General features: G+C 40.6%; 1 protein-coding gene across 1 annotated transcript in view; it reads left to right on the forward strand.

Annotated features, from left to right (window-relative positions):
• The first annotated feature begins 822 nt into the window (after window positions 1-822).
• cntrl (centriolin) overlaps window positions 823-11012 on the forward strand; it is a 54627-nt gene continuing 44437 nt past the window's right edge. Inside the window, 8 exon segments of the mRNA XM_032516759.1 lie at window positions 823-1041; window positions 1772-1850; window positions 1932-2038; window positions 2470-2600; window positions 3477-3618; window positions 5474-5660; window positions 5742-5935; window positions 9457-9576. Coding sequence (XP_032372650.1) covers window positions 1796-1850; window positions 1932-2038; window positions 2470-2600; window positions 3477-3618; window positions 5474-5660; window positions 5742-5935; window positions 9457-9576 — 936 coding nt within the window. The 5' untranslated portion in view covers window positions 823-1041; window positions 1772-1795.

Here is an 11012-nt window from a genome sequence, read left to right on the forward strand (position 1 = left end):
GTCTCAAGGAGGAGCTTTTCAAATCTAGAGTTGATCAAGTCATACCTGAGGTCAACCATGTCCCAGGAATGGTTCATTGGCCTTGGCGTCATCAGTATCAATCACTCAATAGGGGAGCAGATTTCATACGATGACGTCATTGATGATTTTGCATCAAGAAAGACCAGAAAGATCAGGTTTTAGTTTTAGTTTGTATTTTCTCTTCTTAGTGCAACGGTGTAATAATTAGAGTTACTTTAGTGTGTTTTCACATTTGTGTGATGAAGGTTTTTGGTTTGGTTTATTTATGGATATTGAAAGACAAAAGGATCCAAGCGATAACATGTAAAAGCAATGAACACTTTTTTATATTCTCTGGAGGATTTGTGCTAATTAGAATAATTATTCTATATTTTATTTGTGTATTTTTCTTAATATTTTGTGTTCGAATGGTGTCTCGCCCAAGGTGTAATTCAAAATAGAACCGCCACTTGAGGCTGCAATTAGACTGCTATCGTAGCCTACTCGTTTTGGGTTTCTGATGAACTTCACTAGACCTAAATGATTTTGTTTTGCTTTTAAATTACGACAATTTTCGTAATATATTACCTTTTTCTCGTAATGTTAACATGCGATTTTATTATCGTAAAATGACGACTTTATTCTCCAAATATTACGAATATTATTATTTCCCCTCATGTGTTTTTAATAAATCTTCGTACTGACGTTTCTCAGTTACATTTTACCCTAAGATTTCACCACTGTTCGTTGATACTGTCGCACAAGTTTTGTAATAAAAGGGAAACGTCCGAGTTTATAATAAGACCCTGAATGCGCCATCCACCTGCCGCTCGAGCTCTCAGTAAACGGCTTTAAGGATTTTTAATGAAAACTTGTTTTTCTGTTTCTGCTATGAAACACACTCACGTTGTGTTTTTAAATCAACCACTTGTTTTCCTCCAAGTCGTCGACACAAACTAACGTTATTTCAACCTGTTTGTATCAACTGGTTCCCATGGAGACGGAGGATTAACTAACCCAACCTGGCTAACGCTAGCAAAGGTAGAGTTACCAATAAACGTCCTTTTGTGTCAGTCACCGGATTCATCACCTTAGACTCCCAGTTGGTCAGTTATCGTAAAGGAGCTGTTAGATAACTGTTACCGCTAGCTGTAGTTAAAGCACTTTGGTTATATGGTGACCAAACACTAAGGCTAACTAGGCTTTATATATTTGATAACTTAACAAACTAGCTAGATAGCTAGGTTAGTTCAGTCTGTAACATCCCAGTCTGCCCCAAGTACGATGGTTTACTGGTTATGTGTTTAAGTTGACTCTTGCCGGTTAACGTCAAAGCTAACGAGCTAGTTTAGTGTTGGGAGTAGTGAACTGACATTTAATTAAACCAACAGTAGTGTAACGTTAGTTTACTGGTTAGCTAGCTACCTTAGTTAGTTAGTTACTACTTTTTTTGTTACTTTTAAGTTTTTGCTATTTTTTCGTGTTAACTAGCTACCTAACGTTACTAAAACTACAATTTGGGGCCACAAAACGAAAGAATGAAAAAGGAAAGAAACTTTTTAGATTGTTTATTTCATGGATACATATTTTGTCTGTATTTATTAAGTAGTATTTATTTCACTATGTCTTATGTTTGATTTAAATAATACCCAACACTTACAATTAGGATTAGGTTATGGTTAAGGTAGGGCTGTTTGACTTCCTACCAGTCCCACCATCCTCTCTTTAAATACAGCATCACCACATTTTCTAACCTCTTGTCTGTCTTCAGCCTGTCCAGCTGTCTGGTCCAGAGATGGGGGAGCAGAGGGAGACAGGAGAAGGAGCAGATTCCCAGGGGAACAGAGGAGGTAGAAGAGAAAACCTGGACTCAAAGCTTTAATAGCATGTAATGGCACAGCTTTTAATAACTCATCTTCCTCTCCTGTTAGGTATCAGGTATATTACAGAGGCATTGCTGTTAAAGCGGACTGGTTGTCAGTCTTTGGCTATGGTTCGTTCCCTAAATCTGTCATCAACTGGAGACAAACGCATCAAGGTCAGAATAAACTGATACTATTACAGTCGGTACCACTGGTATAACAGTATAACAGTTGTGCTGCTGCTGCCACTACTCTTGGTGGAATGTAACATAGTACATCAACTCAGATACTGTACTTAAGTACAAATTCAAGGTGCTTGGGGACTTGATGTGTCCCTTTTCTGCTATTTTGTACTTCTGCACCACTTTGGACTGCACTACATTTGTCTGACAGCTTTAATTACTTTTCAGATTACAAGTTTTTCTCCCTTTCCAGTCCAGTGAAAACCATGTATCTCCAGATTGTGATAAAGTGTTCCTTTATGTGTTGAGATAAATACATACTAATTAAAGTCATCAGCTGGAAAATGCATTTTATAAATACTTTTTCCACCACTGCTATTATTATTACTGGTGGAGTTAAGTTTTTATCGGTTTGTGTGTTTCAGTTCATAGAGAACCTACATGGCTGTCAGCGTCTGCAGGTTTTAAACTTGAACCACAACTTGATCCAAAGAATGGAGAGACTGAATGCTCTCACACAGCTGAGAGAGCTGCAGCTGGCCCACAACAACATCCAGTGAGACTCACTTACACACACACACGCATGTACACACACACACACACACACACACACAGAGAACAGTTTCACAGTAACTAGAATTCACAAACATTTTTTTTAAACCAATCACAATCACCTTGGGGCAGCACCAAACACCAAATGCAATAACGGTGCCTCTGTAAAATAGCTTTGGGAAGAAACTTGTTTTAGTGGAACATGTGTACATTCATAAATTGTTTTAGTCAATAGCCATCTCAGATTGGACAGATAGTCTTGCTAGCTCTCTGGATTTACCCTGCAGAGATCTGAGGAGCAGTTAACAATAGTCCTCATAAATCGACCGGAGTTTAGAATGCCAACACAAAGACAGTGGAAGGTACCGGACAGCCAGCAAAAAATGAGGGATATCTGGCGAATCATCTGGCGGCTCCAGAGCAATTACGTAAATTAATCGTTGATATAGACTATTTGTTTCATGGCCAATATATTTCCTGGTGGTCTAGTGGCTAGGATTTGGCACTCTCACCACTGCGGCCCTGGGTTTGATTCCCAGTCAGGGAAAACCTTGGCTGTGGGACTATTTTGAGAGCAGATAATGATCTCCCTAGTGCTCACATTTTCGGTCACGTTGCCTAGTTAATTAAAGCGTGAGATGCTGGGCTCCACTGGAAACTGTTATTTATTACAGCATTAATGCTCCTGTTCAATACGGTTAGCTAAATAACGCAAGCCGCTCTGTTGTCCCTCTGTTACACAAATTAAATAAACACATTCCTTTGTGGACATTTCTGCACAAACTACGCACCACAGTGTAACTAATATACAGTAAAGTGTGTTTGTGTGTGTGTGTGTGTGTGTGCGTGTGTGCGTGTGTGTGCGTGCATGCGTGCGTAGGCGGATTGAAGGACTGGAACTCATGTCCAGTCTGCAGCATCTGAATTTATCCCACAACAGGATCAACCACATTCCTTTGTGGCTGCCGAAGAAACTGCACTCACTACACACACTCCACCTGCAACACAACCTCATCACATCTGTGAGTACAGGTCAACTGTGTGTGTGTGTGTGTGTGTGTGTGTGTGTGTGTGTGTGTGTGTGTGTGTGTGTGTGTGTGTGTGTGTGTGTGTGTGTGGATATAAGATTGCGTTCAGAGCTAGGCCTGCACGATTAATCAATATAAAATCGCAATCTTAATTCACCCGTTTGCAATTTGATTTTTAAATAAATTCAATTTTTTTAATGACTTTGAGTCTCATTTAATTTTTACGAGCCGACTACATCACAAACGCTACTACTTTCTTCTGTGACTTTTAAAGATAGACTGTATAAAATAGGTTTTAAAGCGCTTCCAAGTGCAGCAATGCTCCCACTTCTCTTCATTGAAGCCTCTATGTTTACAGGCTTGTTGTAAGGAGGAAGGTGGGTTGCATCAATGCAGCAGCAAGCATTTAGGAGCACTTAAGCAGCAGCAGTTAAAGCAAAACTAAGGAGCAAGCAATATGAGCATATTAAAGCCGCAAATCATTAGGAGCAAACTAATGCATCTTTAAAGGTCCCATGGCATGAAGATTTTACTTTTAACAATATGCGTTCCCCCAGCCTGCCTATGGTCCCCCAGTGGCTAGAAATGGAGATAGGGAGGTTCTGGAATCTTAAGACCTCATAAGGGGCAAGCACATCGATTAACTCCCCTTTCTCTGCTATCTCCGCCCAGAGAATTTGGCCCACCCATGAGAGAGAGACATCATGGCTTTCAAACAAGCAAAGTGGCAGTTGGTTAAGGCCACACCCCCAGCCCTTCACCTTGCCCCCCCTCCTTTCCTCCTCAAAAGTTACAGACTCAGAAATGGCACATACTAACAAAAGCTCATCGTGGGACTGGCTCTAGTGGCTGTAATTCTGCACCTAGGCTGAATTTTGGGAAAGAGACTTCAGATATGGTATTAGGGGACCACTAAAGTCTATATAATAAAAACACCATGTCATGGGACCTTTAAGTAGCCATTTAGCAGCAAGGGGAGTTGACCAGCTGATGTGCTGATGCATATCAGCTAATGGAACTCAGTTGCCGCGACAGTGTTGTTAGCCAATAGCGGTTAGCAGCGTCTTGACTTCTTAGTCTACCAGAACTGACACTGACGCTCTATTTATTTTTCAAATTGGGTAGGACTGCAGTTTACCTGTCTGATCACAGCAGATGACGGATGCAGATTTTTTATTTTTTTGTGACCTGAACGTTACATGCTACTCTATTTTTTTATTGTAAAAGAAATGTATCATCATACCGATAACTATTTATGTTTATTTGCACTCGACCCTACTTTCTGTACTACAACTTTTTCACAAGAATTTCCTTTAGGATGAATAAAGTTTTGTTTTAATTTATAATGTGATGAATAAGACCCCGCCCATTTAGGTATCACTGAAGTTACCAGAGGACAAATTTAAACACCCCAATCATTAAATGTGTGGCCCTATTTGTGGTATGTAGCCTTATTGCTCATGTTCCCTAAAGTTTAATTAGACTAATATTATTATTTTTTTTTAAACTAATAGTTTATTCTGATGTTAGTGGCATACATTAGGCAATACAGGGCATCTCTCAATAAAAAATAACTGCAAGAAACCCTGTAGTTCATCTCTTGATTATTTCTTTCAGACAACAGTGAAACATATATGCTCAATATCAGTTTCTCAGTCTGAGTCGGTCTAAAAATGTATTTTTCTGTCTAACCAAAAGTCCAAAATCACCCCAAAGATTGTAAATTTATTGAGATATAATATAGAGAAACAATTTGAGATTAGTTGATAATATTGTTTGATAAATAACTTAAACTTTGTATTGATTATCAGAAAAAAGGGTTTCAGTTATCTGTATCTTGTCTTATCAGCTGTACGAAGTATCAAGACTGCGATCTCTGAGCAGCCTATCAGAGCTGTCAGTATCAGGAAACCCCGCCTCCTCGCTGCCACACTCCCGCTTCTTTCTGCTCTACCACGTCAGGACTCTGGACAGGCTGGACGACCTGCCAATCACCCAGGATGAGAGAAGAGACGCCCACCAACGCTTCAGCGCCAGTACGTCATTTATATCATACGAACACTTAAAAAAACTTAAAATATCTGATAACTGTTTTTCTTGTTGTCTTTTGTGATCAGAGGAGCTGGAGCGTCTGCAGCATGAGGTGGACAGCAGCCAATCAGAACTTAACAGGCTGCAGAGGGAGCAGCTGGCTGCAGTGACTCAACTCCACCAGCAGGAGGAGACAAACCAAATACTGACTGCTTACACAGAAACACAACAACACACACACACACTGCGGGAGCAGGAGCTACACACCAAGAGTCAGCTGGTAGGACACACACACGCACACCCACACACACACACCCACTAGGGCTGTCAAAACTGGCCAAAAATTACGTTAGAATATTTGTTCTAAAAAAACAAGTTTGAATATATTCAAATATTTATTTTGCGCATTATGTCCATAAGAAGGCAAACCAACACCACGCAGACATAACTACTTGAGTAGGTATATTTATATGAACATAAGGATGTATTTTGAAAGATATACATACGTAATGTTAAACCTTTTCTCCCTCTCTCTCTGGAGTGTGCAGGAAGTAGACGTGACGTGGATTACTCAGCAGTCACAGAGCGGCAAGAGACTCGGTCGGTGTTGGTCATAAACAACCAAGTCTCTTGCCGTTCCTTTAATATGTTCAACAAGTTTATCGTTGGCTTTTACCGACAGATTTCTTGTTGTCTCTGCAGTTAAAGATATATGTTAGGGTCTTTGTGCCGTCTTCTTCGCCCCCCTTGTTTGATTACTTCCGGTACCAGCAACTGCGCGATAGAACGTCATCAACCCACTTGCTCACTGGGAATTCCCTCTGTCCATTCATGGGCATTGGAAAAACATTTTACCCAGTGAAAACGCTATCATTCACGTCACTTCATGTGAGAATCAGAGGTGGGAAACTAGGGATAGATTTTGCTAACAGAGTTTCCCAGTTGGTGACGCGTTGTTGACAACTGACGTACAGAAATACGGCCGACAATCAATCAAATGTGCTGAATGGTTAGAAACTAGGGCTGGGCAATTTAACGCTTTAATACCGTGTTAACTCATTGATTAATTAACGGTGACAATTATTTTATTGCGCATTACGCAGTTTTTATTATTTTTTTTTATTGTAAAATAATTGTTGCTGACTGCTGCCGTGCTTACAGGAACCGTAAAAGAAAAGAATTGTCGGATAAACAAACATGACGAAGGGTACGTAACTTTTACATGGCCATTTTCATTTTAAAGTTATTCCAGACGGTGCAGTTGACAGAACCAATGTTATTTGTAACCACTGCATAGTTGAATTTTCTTATCACCGGAGTATTTCCATTGTGAAATATCACCTACAGTGGTGTGAAAAAGTGTTTGCCCCCTTCCTCATTTCTTGTTCCTTTGCATGTTTGTCACACTTAAGTGTTTCGGAACATCAAACCAATTTAAACAATAGTCAAGGACAACACAAGTAAACACAAAATGCAATTTGTAAATGAAGGGGTTTATTATTAAAGGTGAAAAAAAATCCAAAACATCATGGCCCTGTGTGAAAAAGTGATTGCCCCCTAAACCTAATAACTGGTTGGGCCACCCTGCAACAACTGCAACCAAGCGTTTGCGATAACGTGCAATGAGGCTTTTACAGCGTCCTGGAGGAATTTTGGCCCACTCATCTTTGCAGAATTGTCCTAATTCAGTTACATTAGAGGGTTTTCGAGCATGAACGGCCTTTTTAAGGTCATACCACAACATCTCAATAGGATTCAGGTCAGGACTTTGGCTAGGCCACTCCAAAGTCTTCATTTTGTTTTCCTTTAGCCATTCGGTGGTGGACTTGCTGGTGTGTTTAGGATCATTGTCCTGCTGCAGAACCCAAGTTCGTTTCAGCTTGAGTACACAAACAGATGGTCGGACATTCTCCTTCAGGATCTCTTGGTAGACAGCAGAATTCATAGTTCCTTTTATCACGGTAAGTCTTCCAGGTCCTGAAGCAGCAAAACAGCCCCAGACCATCACACTACCACCACCATATTTTACTGTTGGTATAATGTTCTTTTTATGAAATGCAGTGTTCCTTCTACGCCAGATATCTATGACACACACCTTCCAAAGAGTTCCACTTTTGTCTCATCGGTCCACAGAATGTTGTCCCAAAGTCTTGGGGATCATCAAGATGTGTTGTGGAGAATTGGAGACTTCTTGATGTTCTTTTTGCTCAGCAGTGGTTTTCTCCTTGGAACTCTGCCATGCAGGCCATTTTTGCCCAGTCTTTTCCTGATGGTGGGGCTGAACGCTGACCTTAACTGATGCAAGTGAGGCCTGCAGTTCTTGGACGTTGTTGTGGGGTCTTTTGTGACCTCTTGGATGAGTCGTCGCTGCGCTCTTGGGTAATTTTGGGCGGCCGGCCACTCCTGGGAAGGTTCACCACTGTTCCATGTCTTCGCCATTTGTGGATAATGGCTCTCACTGTGGTTCGCTGGATTCCCAAAGCTTTGGAAATGGCTTTATAACCCTTTCCATACTGATAGATCTCAATTACTTTCTTCTCAATTGTTCCTGAATTTCTTTGGGTCTCGGCATGATGTGTAGCTTTAAGGATCTTCTGGTGGACCTTACTGTGTCAAGCAGCTCCTATTTAAGTGATGCCTTGATTGTGAACAGGTTGTGGCAATAATCAGGCTGGGTGGTGGCTAGAGAAATTGAACTCAGGTGTGGACAACCACAGTTATAGTATGTTTAACAAGGGGGGCAATCACTTTTCACACAGGGCCATGATGGTTTGGATTTTTTTTCACCTTTAATAATAAACACCTTCATTTACAAATTGCATTTTGTGTTTACTTGTGTTGTCCTTGACTATTGTTTAAATTGTTTGATGTTCCAAACCACTTAAGTGTACAACCATTCACAGGAACAGGAAATGAGGAAGGGGGCAAACACTTTTTCACACCACTGTAAATGCCATACACACAGTTGAAACCGCAAATTATTCAACAAAACAAACAGTGGCACAAGGCTTCGGCAGACTACGTTAGATGCAGCGTGTGTATAAGTATAGGTAAAGTTTAGATAAACAGGCAAAAGAAGCTAACAAATGCCATGGCAAAGTGGATAGCTACAGACTGCAGGCCGATTAGTGTTGTGGAGGACATTGGTCTGAGAAACAATCTGAGAATCGCCACAAATGACGGCAGGTATGAGGTTCCCTCAAGGCAAACCATCACAAGAAGAATACACGAGTTGTATGAAAAGGCGAGTACTCCAAAAGCGACAGTATTGTAAAGACTGACAGCATTATCCCGTCCAGGCTTACACCTGGTGGAGATAATAACTACTTCCTGTTTCTTTTTCTTCACCTGTCTTGTATATCTAGCTCCGCCCTCCTCTCTTTCTTCTGGGCGTGGTCCATCAGGTGACCTCACATTAACATTCATTCTGCCATCATCCCTAGCTTCCTAAGACTCCTTCTGTGTGACCCGAGGTAGCTTCACACTTAGCTGTGTGTGTGTGTGTGTATGTGTGTGTGATTGTCAGCCATATTTAGTGTGTTTTGACCTGCAGTGTTGAGCATGTTATATCTCTTGTAAATGATCAATTCTAAATACATGCTCACTATTAAAGTGACTGTTCTTAAACATTGAGTATGACATAAAAACAGACATACAGAAACAGACATAAAGCACCTGCACTTTTTACACTCTCATTTGACTGATTTTGAATCAGTTTTGGTTTGCTGTGTGTTTAAAAAAAGTTCCTGCTGTTAAAACCTGTAGCTTCTTTTACAATAAAACTTTTCTGTGTGTCTTCAGTTGGAAAAGACGACAGCTGAGCTGACCAGAGCCTTACATAGACTGTATGAGCTGGAGCAGGAGTTGACTTTCTACAAGATAGATGCCAAACTTAACCCTCTGCCCCCATGCAACATACAGGTAACAATAACACACATATTTCTATTCAATTCAATTGTATTTATAGTATCAATTCATAACAAGAGTTATCTCAAGATACTTACAGATTTAGTAGGTCTAGAAAACACTCTATAATTTACAAGGACCCAACACCTCTAGTAATTCCAACAAGAGCAAGCATTTAGTGCGACAGTGGCATGGAAAAACTCCCTTTTAGGAATAAACAGACGTGTAGCAGGACCACGGCGACAGCTGCAACCATGGGTTTGGTGCCTCCCAGGCATTTCTGGGACATGGATGCACACAAATGGAGGAGCTCAGTGAGTCAAAGGAAGTCCCCCAGCTGTCTAAAACTATTACAGCATAACTAAGAGAGTCTGGTAAAGAGAGGGGCCTGGTCGGGCTGTACTGCCCTGCCTTTCTCGAGTTTTATTATATTATTGATTATATGGTAAATGAATCTGACGATTATGACAAGAAGGAGGTGGGTCGTGCTTGGCGGACGTTGCAACTCCTCACTCTCTAACTATAAGCTTTATCAAAGAGGAGAGTTTTAAGTTTACTCTTAAATGTGGTTAGGGTGTCTGCCTCCTGAACCCAGACTGGGAGCTGGTTCCACAGGAGAGGAGCTCTGGCTCCCATTCTACTTTTAGAGACTCAAGGAACCGCGCGTAACTGTCCATTTTGGGAGCTCAGTGCTCTAGTGGGACAGTAAGGTACTATGAGCTCTTCAAGATATGATGGTGCTTGACCATTTAGAGCTTCGTAGGTCAGGAGGGATTTTAAATTTTTACAGGAAGCAAATGCAGAGAAGGCAATACAGGAGAAATAAGATCTCTTTTCTTAGTTCTTGTCAGAACATGCGCTGCAGCATTCTGGATCAGCTAGAGAGTCTTGAGGGACTTATTTGAGCATCTTGATAATAAGGAATTACAAAAGTCCAGCCTAGAAGAAACAAATGCATGGACTAGTTTTTCAGCATCGTTTTGAGACAGGATGTTCCTAATATTGGCAATGTTTCAAAGGTGGAAAAGGACTATTCTTCAGGTTTGTTTTAAGTGTGCGTTAATGGATAAATTCTGATAAGACATAACTCATAGATTTCTGACAGTAGTGTTGGTGGCCAGGGCAATATCATCCAGAGTAACTATATCTTTGGATAATGCGATTTGGAGGTGTTTAGGGCCCAGCAAAATAACTTGTCTGAGTTTAACATCAGAAAATTGTAGGTCATCCATGATTTTATATCAGTTATGCATGCTTGAAGTTTAGCTAACTGACTGGTTTTGTCTAGCTTGATTGATAGATATGATTTGGTGTCATCCGCAAAACAATGAAAGTTAATTGAGTATTTCCTATTAATATTGCCTAGAGAGGAAGCATATACACTCACCTAAAGGATTATTAGGTTCAATTTCTCATTAATGCGATTATCTAATCAACCAATCACATGGCAG

The sequence above is a fragment of the Etheostoma spectabile genome, chromosome 5 (assembly GCF_008692095.1).
Source record: "Etheostoma spectabile isolate EspeVRDwgs_2016 chromosome 5, UIUC_Espe_1.0, whole genome shotgun sequence".
In the NCBI taxonomy this organism is placed as follows: domain Eukaryota; kingdom Metazoa; phylum Chordata; class Actinopteri; order Perciformes; family Percidae; genus Etheostoma; species Etheostoma spectabile.